The sequence below is a fragment of the Sturnira hondurensis genome, unplaced genomic scaffold, assembly GCF_014824575.4.
Source record: "Sturnira hondurensis isolate 20B ecotype Veracruz unplaced genomic scaffold, ASM1482457v3 Scaffold0003090, whole genome shotgun sequence".
Taxonomy (NCBI): Eukaryota; Metazoa; Chordata; class Mammalia; order Chiroptera; family Phyllostomidae; genus Sturnira; species Sturnira hondurensis.
In genome coordinates, this window is record NW_028075721.1 from 2,813,437 (window position 1) to 2,829,263 (window position 15,827).

General features: G+C 54.8%; 1 protein-coding gene across 2 annotated transcripts in view; it reads right to left on the reverse strand.

Moving 5' to 3' along the window:
* CDH5 (cadherin 5) overlaps positions 1-15,126 on the reverse strand; it is a 36,824-nt gene extending 21,698 nt beyond the window's left edge. Inside the window, exons 1-3 of one of the 2 annotated variants that reach the window (XM_037041589.1) lie at positions 6,505-6,655; positions 6,448-6,474; positions 70-289 (exon numbers count right to left, since the gene is read on the reverse strand). In XM_037041589.1, coding sequence (XP_036897484.1) covers positions 70-270 — 201 coding nt within the window. In that variant the 5' untranslated portion in view covers positions 271-289; positions 6,448-6,474; positions 6,505-6,655. Of the gene's footprint in view, positions 1-69; positions 290-6,447; positions 6,475-6,504; positions 6,656-15,052 lie in introns of those variants that run through there. The other variant, XM_037041590.1, reaches the window with a different exon arrangement.
* Between the last annotated feature and the right edge of the window lie 701 nt (positions 15,127-15,827).

Genomic DNA, 15,827 nt, shown 5'->3' on the forward strand with positions numbered 1-15,827 from the left:
CTACCACCACCACCGTCACTGTGGGCCACCTGCCGCCCAGGCCTCTCCTGCCCTGGGCCTGAGCCTCACCTTGCCCACATAATGGGGCAGCGACGTGTTTTTCTCCTCGTCAATGTGCATCTGGTTCCAAATCCAGTCTCTCTTCTGGCGCCGGTGGGTGGGTAGCATGCAGGGACTGTCCAGCTGGGCAGGGTCGGTGCTTGTGGCAGCTGCCATCAGCAGGCCTAGGCAGGTGCCCACTGTGGTCAGTAGTATCAGGGGCAGGTACATCTTCTGAGGAGGCACAGATCTGAGGAAGGAGAGGAGACACCATCAGGGCACATGGGTTGCTACCCATGGGAGCGAGCAGTTCCCAGGGACAGCCGATCTCCCCTCATCTGTTCACTCCCTCATCCTTCACCCTCTGCTGGTACCAGCAGAACTGGACTCTGTTCCTGCCCCAGCGAGGAGCTCCAGGTCTGGGAGGGAAAGACAGACACAGAAAGAATTCCTGTTTAAGTGTCACATGTGCTCTTGTGGAAGCAAGTGCAGGGGAGAGGTGGGCCCAGAAGGGGGCTGTCAGGAAGGCTTCCTGGAGGAGGGGGTGATGCTGATGCTGACAGTTTGCTCCCAAAGCCCTGTGCAGTGGGCACCCAGTTATCCTCGTTTTATACCTGAGAAACCAACATACAAAGAAGTCAAGTTCACGTTGGAGCAAGTGGTGGGGCCGACAGCTAACATTTATCCAGCACTTATTATTTGCCTGGCGCCATTCAAGAACTCCCTGTTATCTGATTTAATTCTCCCGGTAACCCTCGAGGTGCATGTAACTGTAATCCTCATTTTACAGGGAAGCTGAGGAGCACAGAGGTTTAGTAACATTTTCGAGGTCATTCAGACTACACGCAAATGAGTCGGGAGGGCCCAAAAGTTCATGCTTTTTCCTTCTGTTCTCTTCATTTGTTTGTTTGTTTATTAAAAGTTGAAGTGTAATGTTAAATTAGTTTCAGGTGTAAAGCCCAGTGATTAGACATTTATATAACTTTATGATCATCCCCAATAAATCTAGTACCCATCTGACACCATACATAGTGTCAGATGGGTACTAGATTTATTTAGTTTCCATTTATTTACTAGATTTATTTACTTTCCATTCCTTACCATGTTATTATCGACTATGCCCCCTACACCATACTTTACATCACTGGATAGTGACTATCCAGTTACTACCAGTTTGTACTTACTCATCTTCTCACCTTTTTCTCCATCCCCCTCCAAAACCCTCCCATTGGGCACCTGTTAAAATCTTCTCTGTATCTGTGTCTCTTTCTGTTCTGCCTGTTTTTTTGTTTTTGGATTCCACATATATGTGAAATCATCTAGCGTTTGTTTTCTGTGACTTATTTCACGTCACACAGTACCCTCCACACTCATCCATGTTGTTGCAGATGCAAGATTTCATTCTTTTTCCTTTTGTGGCTGAGTCCTATTCCATTGTGTATATGCACCACTTCTTTATCCATTCATTCTGTTGATGGACATTTACTTTGCTTCCATATCTTGGCTGTTGAAAATAGCGCTGCGGTTGCCCTGACCTGTGTGGCCCAGTTGGATGAGCACGGTCCTGCAAAGCAAGAGATGGCTGGTTTGATTCCTGGTCAGGGAACGTGCTGGGGTCGTGGGCCAGGTCCCCCTGCTTGGAGCGCCTATGGGAGGCAATCAGTCGATGTTTCTCGTACACATCAATGTCTCTTTCTCTCTTTCTCCCTCTTGTCCCCTTTCCCTAAAATAAAATAAATAAAATCTTAAAAAAAGAGAAAATAGTGCTGCAGTAAACATAGGGATATATATGTCTTTTAGCTTTAGTGTTTTGGGTCTCTTCAAATAAATACCCAGAAGTGGAATTGCTGGGTCCTTCTTTGTCTCTTGTTAAAGTTTATTTTTTTTTTCTGCTGTAAGTGTTGCTACCCCCCTTTTTTATTGCAGTTTTCATGAAATGTTTCTTTCCATCCCTTTGCCTTCAGTCTGTGTGTGTCTTTCGATCTGAAGTGAGGGTCATTGGACGGCTTGTGGAAGGGTCTCGTTCTGTTACCCATTCAGCCACCAGATATNAGAAAATAGTGCTGCAGTAAACATAGGGATATATATGTCTTTTAGCTTTAGTGTTTTGGGTCTCTTCAAATAAATACCCAGAAGTGGAATTGCTGGGTCCTTCTTTGTCTCTTGTTAAAGTTTATTTTTTTTTTCTGCTGTAAGTGTTGCTACCCCCCTTTTTTATTGCAATTTTCATGAAATGTTTCTTTCCATCCCTTTGCCTTGTCTGTGTGTGTCTTTCGATCTGAAGTGAGGGTCATTGGACAGCTTGTGGAAGGGTCTCGTTCTGTTACCCATTCAGCCACCAGATATCTTTTGATTGGAGCATTCAATCCATTTGCAACTAAAGTAATTGTTGATACAAACTTATTGCCATTTTATTTTTTGTATTTTTGATTTTTCTTCCTCTTAAAGAAAACCCTTTAACATTTTTCATAATACTGATTTGGTGGTACTGAACTCCTTCAACTTTTCCTTGTCTGGGAAGCTCTTTATCTGTCCTTCAATTCTAAATGATGCCTTGGCTTGGGAGAATGCTCTTGGTTATAGGTCCTTGCTTTTCATCACTTTGCATATTTTGTGTGAGTCCCTTCTGGCCTGCCAACTTACTATTGAAAAATCAGCTGACGTCTTATGGGAGTTCCCTTGTAGGTAACTAACTGCTTTTCTCTTGCTGGTTTTAAGATTCTCTCTTTATCTTTAACTTTGGCACTTTAATGATGATGTGTCTTGGTGTGGGCCTCTTTGCATCCATCTTGTTTGGGACTCTCTTGGACTTGTGTGTCTATTTTCCTCACTAGGTTAGGGAAGTTTTCTGTCACTGTTTTTTCAAATAGGTTTCCAATTCTTGCTCTCTGTCTTTTCTTTCTGGGACCCCACCCCCCATAATGCAAACATTGGTGTGCTTGACATTGTTCCAGAGGCTCCTTATACTATCCTCATTTTTTTTGGTATTCTTTTTTCTTTTTGCTGTTCTGATTGGGTATTTTCTACATTCTTATCTTCCAAACTACTGATTTGGTGCTCTGCTTCATCTACTGCACTGATTCCCTGTAATGTATTCTTTGTTTCTGTTATTGTATTTTTCATTTCTGAGTGGCTCTTTTTAATGTTTTCTATCTCTACTTTTATAATTTCTATCTCTTTGTTGCAGTTCTCACTAAGTTCACCTGCTCTTCACCTAAGTTCATTGAGCATCCTTGTAACCAGGGAATTGAATTCTGTATCTGGTAGATTGCTTGTTTCCATTTTGTTTCATTCTTTTTATGGAGTTTTGTTCTGGTCTTTCATCTGGGACATGTTTCTTTGTCTCCCCATTTTGGCTGCCTACCTGTATTTGTTTGTGTATTAGGAAGAGCTGCTACATCTCTCAGTCTTGGTAGAGTGGTCTTATATAGTAGGTGTCCTGTGGGCCCCTGGGGTGCAGCCTCTCTGAGTATTTGAGTTGCTGCTCCAGGTATACCCCCTGTGTGAGTTGTGTGTACCTCCCTGTTAGCATGTCAATGGGAGGGATTTACCCCCAGGCCAATCAGCTAGCAGGACTGGCTGTGGCTACAGAGGAGAAGCTGCTATAAAGGTTTACCCTGTGGAGCAGGACTTCCTTCAGGGGGGCTCTGGTCCCCACCGGGTTTACCACTGGAGTGTGTTGCTCTAGAGGTGGTTAGGTGCTGCTGTAGCATGACCTGACACTGTCCACCTGGTGTGCTGGCTTGGGGCCTTTGGGGAGGCGCAGGCCAAGGTCAGTCACCACCTGTGCCCTGCCTAGGGCTACCTGACATGAGCTGCAAAGCAATCTGTAGAGTGCAGCTACTTGTGCTGGGCTTGGAGGTGCCTGGGAAAGCCAAGCTACGAGTCAAGGCTAGCTGCCCCCATTGAAGGGCCTGGGGCCACTTTGCAAAAAAGTACTGGGTGGGTTGAGGCCAGAAGCTCCTTGGTTGGGATTTTTGAACCTCTGAGAGATTTTAGGAAAATCTGTAGCTTGAGCCAAGACAGGTCTTTGTATGGAAATGGCACTGGAAGCGGCTGGGGTCTGCTGCACGTTGGGGGTGGTGGAGTCTCAGGGAATCACCAGGGCAGGGTGAACTGTGTTAGCCAGGGGGATGGGGGCTCCGGTATGCTGCCTGTCTGCTGACTCTGTGGTGGAGGGCTCAGCAAGGAACAGTGGCCTCTGCTAGCACTTTTGTCTGGGAGAAAGCTGCCCCACCAGCCCCCACCTCAAAGCCAGACCGTTCAGTTCCTCCTCGTATGTCCCTGGTGCCTTTCGCTCTGCTGCCCCAGTGCTAGAGCTCAGAGCTACTGAGTCTGAGCAGGTCCGGGTAAGGGAAACTGAGGCACTGTTGGTGGGAATGCAGATGGGGGCAGCCACTGTGGAAAACAGTATGGAGTGTGCTCAAAAAATAAGAAATGGGACCACTTTTGACCCAGTGATCCCACTGCTGGGAATCTATCTGAAAAAACCCAAAACACTAATGCGAAAAGGTATATGCACCCTTAGGTTCATTGCCATGATATTTACAAAGCCAAGGTATGGAAGTGGCCCAAGTGCCCATTAACAGATGAGTGGATTAAGCCCTGGCTGGTGTAACTCAGTGGATTGAGTGCAGGCCTGCGAACCGTACGATCTTGGTTCGATTCCCAGTCAGGGCACATGACTGGGTTGCAGGCCAGTTCCCAGCAGGGGACTCATGAGAGGCAACCATACATTGATATTTCTCTCCTTCTCTCCTTCCCTTCCTCTCTAAAGATAAATAAATAAAATCTTAAAAAAATACTATACATAGAAATGTATATTAAAAAAACAGATGAGTGGATTAAAAAGCTGTGGTACATTTACACAAGGGAATACTACTCATATATAAAACAACAACAACAACAACAAAATCTTACCTTTTGCCACAACATGAATAGACCTAGAAATTATGATGCTAAGTGAAACAAGCCAGTCAGGGACAGACAAGTACCATATGATCTCACTTATATGTGGAATCTAATCAGCAAAATAATTTAACACACAAAATAAAAACAGAAGCATAGATATAGAGGACAGGCTGACAGCTGTCAGAAGGGAGGGGGCGTTAGAGGCCGAATGAGAAAAGGTGAATGGACTAAGCAAAACAAAACAAAAAAATGTATCTGACAGATAGACCTGGACCACATGATGGTGATAACCAGAAGGAAAGGAGGGTGGGGGAGGTGGGAGTGGGCAAAGGGGAGAGAAGGGGGGTAGGAGGAGACCGGGCTTGGGGTGGTGCACGCGCCATGAGCTATACAGATGATGTTTTGTTGAGTTCTACCATTGGACCTATATGGTTTTGTTAACCAATGTCCCCTCAGTACATTCAATTAAAACAACAAAAAGAAGAGGAACGCCTGGGACTCCAACAGCTCTCTGTCTCCCTCCACCACAGTCCCTGCTGGTTTTCACAGCCACAAGTGATGGGGGACTTCTCTTCCTGGCACTGGACCCCTGGGCTGGGGGGCTTGGTCTGGGGTTGCGACCCCCTCGCTGCTCCGGGGGTACCTCTGTAGCCGAGATACCCCTCTCAATTTTTAACTGCCACGTGTAGGTGTGGGGCCAGCCCCTTCTGCCTCCCCACGCCTCCTCCAGTCTCCATGCGGTTTCCTCTTTACATCCTTAGTGATAGGACTTCTGTTCAGCTAGACCTCAGGTGGTTCTTTCTGAATGATAGTTGCCCTGCGGTTTGGTGGTCATTTCGACGTGGTTGTGGGAAGATGCATGACCTACGTTCGCCTGCCATTACCTTGACCGGAACCCACTGCTCTCCGGGGTCCCAGCAGCTCTAGGATGTGGGATTTAAAGGCCCCTCTGAGTAAACGTGCGCCCTGGCCAGGCCGAGAGCCCCTGTGGGGTGGCACTGCTTTGGTGCCGTCTTAGAAGGCTCTGGGAAACCCAGACGTCTTAACCCGGAGGGTCAGGCCTCACCCCAGAACTCCCTGGGGGTGATCAGCTGGGCAGCAGCCGCATGAGCAAGGGGGCGGCAGGGCGAAGGTCGGGAGTCTGGGCTCACGAGACTGGTGTGGTTATTCTCAGGGCCCGGGGCCAAATTTAAATGTGCTGTCCTGCGGTCAGAAGATATTAAGAATCTCAAGACAGAGACAGAAGACCATGAAACCAAGCGTGGGGGGGCTTTCAAGCACAGGGTCCCCACCTTGCCCAGACTGCCTGCCCTTGAAGGCAGGCCTCAGATCAGCCTGGGATCACCCACTGAGGGGGGCCTGGCTTCCTCCAGAATTCCAGGAAGAGGGATTGCCCCTCTGCCCCCCAGTAGGTGGAGACTCTGGCCGTGGCTGTCACTGTGCCCTCTCAGCCCTGACCCCGTCCGTCCTCCCCTGCTGGGTCCCTGTGTCACTGACCTGCAGCCCCTGGGATGGTGCAGGGGAAGAAGGCGGGTGGGTGGTGGTGGGACCAGGGCTCCTGCCTGGGCAGACGCAGACCCGCGGGGCGCTGGGTAGGAGGCCTCGCCTACAGCTGTCCCCTACCTCCGTCTAGGGGAGAGGCTGGCCTCTGCACAGCACAGAGGATCTCCGAGCGCTAGGAACTTCCTCCGAGACCCTGGCGCCAAGCTGGCGTCCCCTGGAGCTGAGGGAGCCTGCTCTGGGCTGGCCTGGCCTTTTGGATTGCTGACCTTAGCATCCAAAGCCCCCACCTATGGCCTCTGCCCATGGCCCATGAGGAAGTGGCTGGCTGGGCTGGGGCAGGGCAGGCCCCAGAACGCAAGTGCCATGTGCCTGGGGGGACACCGTCCTGGCTTTGCGTAACACATTCCTGAGTCGCAGATGAGGCAATTGACTTGGAAAAGACTCCTGTCCTTTGATGTAGGATTTGGAAAGGGCAGCCATTCCTGCTAGAGGCAGGCAGCGGACAAAGGCGTGGGAGGTCGGGATTCCCGGCCGGGAAGCTGGTCCTGACTCGGGGGAGACAGCAGGCATGACCCCTGTCCCAGCCTCTCTGGACCCGGGCCTGGTGGGTCATTTCCTTCTTTGCCTAGAAAGGAACTACAAGTCTTAGTTCTTCTTCCTTCCAGAAGTGAGAAGTGACTCGAAAAGGAAAAAGTAAAACAAACCGAATTAAAACTGAGAGACAGGGAAAGAGAATTTTTAGGCCTCTGAGCCAGACAGGGTGCTGGCCTTGATGGGCCCTGAGTGCCTGTTGTGTGCTGGGCCCCAGGCTGAGGGGGCCGCCCTCGGGCGTCCGCACTGTAGTGGGAACACCAGGACAGTAAGTAGATGAGCAAAAGCCCATCCTGGAGGTGCTCAGGGGATTGCAGTGGAGGTCGCAACAGAGGGGCAGCTGGCTGGGGTGGAGAGGCCAGGGCAGGTCTCTCAGAGGGATGGCATTCCGGGCAGGATCTGAGGGTCAGCCCCAGGGATGCAGGGGAAGGAAGGGGATTCTCAGCCCAGGGACCCACAAGGACAAGGGCCCTGAGGTGGAAAAGTGGTTAGTGTATATGAAGAAGGAAAAGAAGGCCCCTGGGTCAGATAGAAATGAACAGAGGGGGAGAGTGGGGTGCAAGAAGAGGTGGCCAGGCCAGTGCGGGAGGCTGAACGATGTCCCCTGCCCTCAGGTGCCAGGTCCTCATCCCTGGAACCTGTACAGGACAAAAGGGCTTTAAGCAGATAAGGTGCAGTTAAGGATCTTGAGCCAGAGAAATCTGCCCTGGACCCAGTAGGTAGGATGAAGGTGGAGGGAGGGGCGGGTGGGAAAGAATCTGGAAGAAGGAGGTGTGACCACAGAACCGGAGGTTCAAATGTGGTGAGCCCACAGGCCGAGGGAAAGGCGAGGGGGTGGACTCTCTCCCAGAGCCAGTCACAGGCAAGGGCCCCGTGCCTCGCCGGGGACTTCAGCCCCGCAGTGGGCTTTGGCTGGCCCCCAGTACAAAGTCTTTTCTCAGCACACAGACCAGTCTGTGGCAGCAAGGGCCCTAATGTGAGCCCCGGAGAGAGCTCCCTTGTCACATAGGACTGGCAGTGGCCCCACACAGTCACCCCACATCACTAGCATGTCTGCGGGGAGTCAGGGGGGCAGTCCTGTGTGCCCAGTGAGCTGTAAGTGACATTCCCAAGCACCTCCTCAGTGGCACAGGGTCAAACTGTGAGGTAGTTGCAAGTAATTCTATTTTGCAGGTGAGGCTCAGAGAGGTGGAGCGAGTCCTCCTGGGTCACACAGCAGCAGGAGGTGGAGCTGGGATTTGAATTTAGGCTGCCTTTCTCCCCACGGAGTCCTGCTGCCATCGTGCCCCCTCTCCACAGTGACAGATGGTGCAGTGACAGTAATAAACTGTCCCCCTTGCTGGGCTTTCATAGAGCTCATCTCACTCAGTTTTCCCACTGTCCCCGGCGGAGGTGGGGATTATCAGCCCATTTCACAGAGGAGGAAACCAAGGCTCAAGATAAACAAACGACTTCCAAGTGGTAGATCCGGAGCCCTCTCCCAGACCCACCTTCTCCGACACCCTGAACCCCTCTTACACTTCTTGGCCGGACCTGACGGGCTTTTCCATCTGAAAAGCCATGTTTGTCTGTCTTTTGTGGGAGAAATTTGGGTGTTAAAAAGGGTGCCCAGGGGCCGAGTTTTACCAACAATCTTTCCTACTCCTGCTACTAATGGGAGGAAGTCAGGTGGCAGGATGGACGTGCCCAGGGCTGGGAGCAGAGTGTTCCTGGCCGCACCTCCCTGCCATCAGAGCCACAGCGGAGGTCAGGCTCGCTTTAACCCTTCCCTGACCTTGCCACAGATGGACTCATGCCTTTTGGAGGCACGCATGGTTTTCAGAGCAGTCCTCTGGTGCAGGGTGGGTTTGGTATGACAGATATGCATTGAATTTGGAAGATTCCAGGGTGGAAGATTCTGGAAGTGATTTCCAAGCTCAGAAATTTCTAGCTGAGCAGCCCTAAAAACTTGCCCAACAACTGCCTTGAGGGGAGAGAGGATTTACGTGGTAGCTCAGACACGCAGAGGCCAGGTGCCCGCCTGTGTCCCTGTCACTCAGGATCCCCGTAAGACTTGGGGGCAGCTCCAGACAGACCCGTGCGTGTGGGCAGGCTGTCTGTGCCCTCAGTCAGTCTGGGAAGATCTGCAGGGCCCAAAATGAGAGCACAAAGTGTGGCCCAAAGCCTCTGGGGAGCGGGCAGGGAGTCCAGGGGCAGGGGCCCTGGGGAGTGGCTGGGGTCAGCCACGCCTGGACGGCAGGGCCGGGCTGTGGAGAGCCACCTGTTGGACCTATGTCCACAGCGCAGTTGAAACTGAGGTGCCCGCACTGGGCCTGAGGACCGAGTGGGGTCTCAGGGCCAAGCCCAGTGGGGGTCCTGTGCCTCTGTTTGCTCTGGTTACCTGTCTGGGCCCCAGGGGGGCTTGGGGAGTTCAAGTGCAGTTCAAGTGCAGTTCCAGCCGTAGGATGATAACGCCCACCCGACTCGGTCACATCTGGCCCTTCGTCCTTGCCGCACTCTCTCCTCTGGGAAGTCCGCTCTAGAGCCTCGGGGTGACACCGTCACCCGACAAACATTTATGGAGCACCGACTGCGGGCTGGCACTGGACTGTGCTGGGGGGCAAGCATGGGCTGCGTCCCTGTGGAGGAGGTGGACACCGCCGTTGGGTAGGCAATGTGATTTGGGATCGGTTGCGGGCTTTGAGGGGGGCGTCAGGAGGCTGGGAGAGGGCAGAGAGCCGGGCCTCGGCTGGTCTGAGGGTCGCAGTCCAGGCGAGTCCTGCCCCTCTTGGTTCTCCTCTGTGGGACATCGGGCAAAACTGCCTTTGCTCCTTTTATCTTCCTGGCCCCCGTGTGTTGCTGGGGCTGTGAGATCTGCTTAGCTCTGTACTCTTTAAAAGGAGGGGCTGGGGGGGCGGGTCACAGGGCACAGAGGGAGTGGAGGGGAGTGACTGGAGCTGCTTCATTTGTAGTTACATCAACCCCAGGAGGCCTGGACCCTGCTGGGAGCCACTCAGCAGGGCAGCCTGGCAGACACTCCTGGGCTGGGCTGGCCCCTGACCAGCCGGCAGGCCCCTGCTCCCGACCTGACCAGGGCCCTGCTCAAGCCTGCGGTTTCAGAGGCTAAGTCTGGGCTCAGGGTAGTTATTGAGTAGGCTGTGGGCCCTGGGGGTGCGGTGGATGAAGCCTCCAGGTCAGGGATACCCACGTGACATCCTCAGGCCAGACAGATACACCACACTGACAAATGTGCCTACACAAGTCACATCCCTGTCCCCAGGAGTCTGCCCACGCCGGCGCCTGAAGGGTCTCTGCTCTTGGGGTCTGGCTCCTCTGTTCCCACCCAACACATTCTCTGTCAGCTGGGGCAAGACCTGCCAGCTGGGCCCAGCTCCAGGCGAAGCCCCAGAAGGGGGACTGGACACTTAGTCCCAGCACAGCCTCCTGCAGGCTCTGGGCTCCCGCCCAGAGGCCTGGGTCAAGGATGAGGGGCTGGGCCCCAGTCCTGAAGGAGGTGTGTCTTCGGGAGGTGATGCGCTGGGCCACACCTTCAGCCCCGGTCCCTGCTCCCTGTGTGGCCCTGGGCAGTTCTTCCCAGCACCCGTCCACCCCACAGCTTCAGTCCAGGGCAGAGGTTGGAGCCCGGGATCCCCAAATTCCTTCACGGATTCCCAAATTGTCTGCTAAGCCCAAGCATTTATAGCTGGGCTTTGGCAGCCCACACTGGGAGGATGAAGGGTGAGGCCCTGGGAGCCTTGGAGGTGGGGTGTGTTGGGGGTTGGACTGGGTGGCTAAGAGCTGCCCCTGGGCTTTCTCCTGGTTTGTGACCCAGTTTGTGGGTCCCAGACCCGATCTCCTCTCCTCAGGGTCCTTCCCTGTCTTGACTCTGTTTAGAGTTGACCACACCAACCACCCAGCTTCCCTGCTGACCCCTCTCCCTGGGTCCCCACCCCCTGCAGCGTGAATCTAGCTCTTGAGCCAGAGTTCAAGGCCCTGCAGAACGGTTTGTTTCCTGCCCACCCCTCTGGCTGTCCTCTTCCCCACCTCTCTGCCCCTTCCTGCCGGAGGAGAACAAGACCTTCGTGAAATACACAGTGCTCTTCCTGTCTCCAGCAGGCTTTCTGTATAGGCTATTCCCCCCTCCCGAATGCCCTTCCTTGCTGTGAACCCCAAGTGAATGCTGTACTTCTTTTCAAGCCCCAGGCCACTTCCTTCATGAGGTCTTGGGATCGGGTCCTGCCCCTAGCACAGCTGAGTGTCCCTGACCAGGCAGGGCCCGGTCTGTCTCCACTGTACCCAACACCCAGCTGCGCGACCCCAAGGCCCTGGTGTCCCCACTGCTGCCGGCCAGCCTGCCTCAGTCTCCAGTTCTGGCCTCGTCACTGTGTTTGTCTTCACTCAGGGGGTTCAGAACAAATCTGCACATTTGCAGACAACACCAGGTGGGCGGGGCAGTGCACTAGTTAATATAACTCCAAGAAGCGCTTCCCTGTCTCCAGATAGTCTCCCTAATGGCTGTGATGTTATCAGACACACCACTTTAAGAGCTGATCCTTTGAGGACATTAAGAGTAGCCTTCTCATGGGTCCCCGATGAGCATACACCTACCCCTGTGCTGGGGGCGGGGGGGCCTCTTATAGTCCGGCTGGGAAGACAGACCTCATAGGTTGTCACTCACTTGTTCCCACACCCTTGGTAGACATCACTAATCAACCACAGGGTTTATTTCCCCCTGAACCTGAACTCAGCCCCTGGATCTTCAATACACACTCTGGAGTAGGTATCACAAATTCAGCAGAGCTGGTTTGCGATTTGAAACCAATCTGTGCTCGGGTTGCTGGGTTCTAGGATCATCCAGGCCATGCCCCGGTCTCCTCGTGGGGCATCTCCAAGCCTCAAGGAGAGAACAGCCCCCTACAGGGCCTGTACTCGGCTCCTCTGGGCCTCCTGACTTTGCCCGGGGCCCTGAGGCAGTCAGCAGAGGCTACAGAATGAGCTTGTTTGAACCTGCCCGTGAGCTGCTGCGTGGCTTCAGGCCCGCCCCTTGCTCTTTCTGAGCTCTAGCTGCCTCGTCAAGAACGGCTGCCTCCCTCCTCAGGAGCGATAAGTGAAATCACCGGTTTGAAGCCCAGTATACGGTAGGTGCTCAGTAAGTTGTAGCCTGGAAGGCTATGAACTCCACTGGCCGAGCCACACCTGACCTCATTTCCTGGTTCTGCCCTGGGTCCACTTTTCCCCCAGAAGGAAATCTCATTTACTGACTGCCTGGCCTGATCCCACACGCCCTGCTCCCTCCTCTTCCCAGTCTCTACACTTGCCAGGATCTGCTGTTACTCTGGGGCCCCATGCAGGGCACCTGGAGGTCCCTGGAGGAGTTTAGGGCCCTTTGGGTTCATCCCCTGCCCTAGAGAGAGAAGACTGAGGATCAGATTATGGACCCAAGCCCTGCCAATATCTTACTTGGCTTCCCCTCTTCCTCCAGGAAGCCTTCCATGATCTCTCCACCCAACATCATCTTGGACCTGGGTTAGGATGGGCTTTTCGGTATTTTTCCAGCCAGAAGCCAAGCTCCTCAGGGTAGGTCTTGTCCCCTGGAACATTCCTTCCCTAGGGTTATTGGGCTCCGGGCTTATCCTGAGTCCTGCTTCTGTGGCTTGAACGGTCAAGTCCAATCCCCCCTGCCTTATCCCCTCTCTGAGCTTGATTATGGAGTGTGGTGGGGGCTGTGGGGTCAGAAGGATCTGGTCTCACTCATATCCTGCTTTCATCTTGTGCTGTAACCTCAACATGCAGCCTCTCTCAGCCTCTGGGGTCTCATCTGTCAAATGGGCATCCTTTTAGTAGCTTCAGGGTTGCTTGGAGCCGGGGGTGAATGGGGTGCAGAGAAGCAATGGACGTAGCAGGCATGGGCCCACAGGGCCGAGGGGCTCGACAGTTTCCCCAATCTGGCAGCCGCTGTGTCCACCTTGCGCCCCCGAGGTGGCAGCAGAGCTGTGAGTCATCTGACTCTGGGAGAAAATAAGCGTGGCCCCCTCTAGCTTCCTGCCCCCGTGTCCGGCCCTTGTTCAGCAGCACAATTGCTCAGGCCCAGACTGCAGGGCGGGCAGTTTAACCCCTTCAAGGCCCGTGGATGCCTCCCCTACCCCCTCACCACAGGAAGCCCGAATAGGCAGGGCTGCCTGGGACTCAGCAGCTCCCAGACCCTCGGAGGTCTGCTGCTGCCCTCCAGACTGGAGCCCCCCGGTGGCCGGATTCAGGCCAGACGGGAGAGACCCTGTTCCCCATCCCCCGAAGGTGAACCGAAGCACCTGGTCCTGGCACCCCTGGCCTCTAGCATCACTAGCCCTCTTGCCGTGCCCGGTTTTACAAACCCTCCAGCCACACGGGCCTCCCCCAGAACGCCCTTCTCCTCCTTTAGGGTTCTGTCTGTCCACCCCTCGGGGCAGAAACGTCCTTGTCTTGGCTGGGGGACAAGTGGGTAGTGCTTGGCTTGCAGGAGCTCTCCAGCGTGCTTGCCGGAGGAAGGGCAGGGGCGAGGTCCCCTGGCTTTCACTGCCCCTCTCACCTGCTGGGGCCTCCTGACCTCAGGGGCCGAATCCTCTGGTTTAGCCACGTGGATTCATGGCCACGGTCAGCTCTGGGGTAGCAGGTAAATTCAGCTGTGATTTTTTAAAAAATCCTCAGTCAAGGATGTTTATTGATTTTAGAGAGAGAGGAAGGGGTAGGGCCAGGGAGAGAGAAGAAATCACTGATGTGAGAGAGAAACACGGATCAGTTGCCTCCTGTACACGCCCTGACCAGGGATGGAACCCGCAACCTAGGGATGTGCCCTGACCAGGAATGGAACCTGTGACCTCTTTGGTGCATGGGACAGTGCGCCAACCAACTGAGCCACCAGCTGTGATTTTTTTGAAGATGCCCTACTGTAAGCCGCTGCCGGAGCCCGGCATGTCCGTTGCCTCATTAAATTCCCCCCAAAGAGACCATCTCCTCCATCTGACAGACAGGAAAGCTGCGACACGGAGAAGCTTGGAGCTGCCAGGAAGAGTCTGGGCTTTGGGGTGCGAGCTCCTGGTTCGAACCCCGCGTCCCAGCTCTTACTTAACATTTCCAAATCCTAGTTTCCTTCACTGAGGAATGGAGACAGGCGGTAGCTGACTTGCGGGGTGGTGAGTAGTGCTAAGATAATCGGAGCTCCACTGTGTAGGAGCCGTCTGTGCGTTGCCTCCAATCCCACGGTGGATTGCTCAGACCAGCAGACCAGTGACAGGGAGTGATGGACCCAAAGTCACACGGGAAGTGAGCAGGAGGGCTGGGGTCTGCACCCAGCACCACTGTCTCCGGCCTGGGATCTCACCTAGACCTCCTGAGTCAGGTCCTTTCAAGGGGCTTCCCTAACACTCGAGGACTGTAGGTGCCTGGCTGTTTCGGAAGAGAGGGTGGCTGCCCCCCTGACCCCAGCTCCCTCGGCTCTGAGTGGGGCCGGTAGGGGAAGGGCTTCCACAGGCAGGGCCTTGAGTACCGAGTTAAGCCTCCTTTTGCCTGTTCTGAAGCTGGGGGCCCACACTGGCGGAGGTGCCTATTTTCCGCCAGCCCCTTCCAGGGCTCCTCTCCCGGTCCCAGCACACCGCCTTGGGTTGAGGACACGAGGGCAGGCCATGGTCAGTCCTCTCCCATGGCCGCAGGGGCACCAAAGGAGCCTAGGCCCAGGTGCCAGTCCTCTGGCCCTGGCGCGCTGGCAGCTCAGGTGGTCCCCTGCTCTCTTTGAGCCCAACGCCGGTGGGAGTCACGAGGGGGAGTCCACACGTGGGAGACCTGGCCCTGGCCCACTCCCTCAGCCCTGAGGATGCCCGTTCGTGTGCTTCCTGGCCCTGCTCTGGGCTGGGAGGAGACCCCATCTGCCCCGAGGCCTGGCTGTCCCCTGGGACCCCAACGGCAGCCATTCTTAAGATGGGGAAGGCAGGACCCTCCTTGTCTTGGGCATGTGGCGATGGGTGTGGGGTGGGCCGGGGCTCGGGGGGGCACTCACTCACTGTTCTGTGGGCCGAGAGGCGTCTGTGCTCCGTCAGGCAGACCGTCTGTCGGGGGCTGAGTGCTGTGGAGCGGCTCCAACAGCCTCTCGAGGGGAGCCACGCCTGGCAGCGGCGAGGGAGGCCGGCCACCGCCCCTTCAGGTTTTCCAGCTGGCCCTGGCCCACTTCCCCCTGGGATGGTTTCCTGTTATTGTTTCTGTGTGAGGGCCGGGCTGGCTGCAGATAGGCAGTTCCGTAGGGGGCGGCCGCCTCGGCCCAGCCATGCTGTCCCCACAGAGGCCGAGCCCCGGACCCGCCTGGGATGCTCACATTCTGACCCCAGGCCTCAAATCTGCTCTGAGTGGGGCCTTGGCACCTGCCAAGGGCCTTGGTCCATCTTTCTCATGACCCTAAGAGCGGGTACCATTACTGCCATTTCATAGCTCAGGACACTGAGACTCGGCCAGTCTAAGCCTCTCCACCAAGCCGGGGTGCAGTGGAATCAGAGAGCCAGCCTGGGTCAGCCTGGGCCCAGATTCTCCCAGGTGACTTCCTGACATGCTGCGGGAGGCGAAGACTTTGATGGATTTGGGGAGGCTTCAGGGGCCTTGGGGGTGAGGTGGGTGGTGAGGGGTGGAGAAGGGGAACAGACTGCAGCTCCTGGCCCTGGAGGGCCATTGGCTTCTCCATGGTGGGGTGGGCAGGGGTTCCAGCGCACAGTGCCAGCTTGGTCTTGCCGGGGCTGTGTGGGTTGAGGAATATCAGGTGGAGTCAAGTGCCCTGGTTCTGCTTC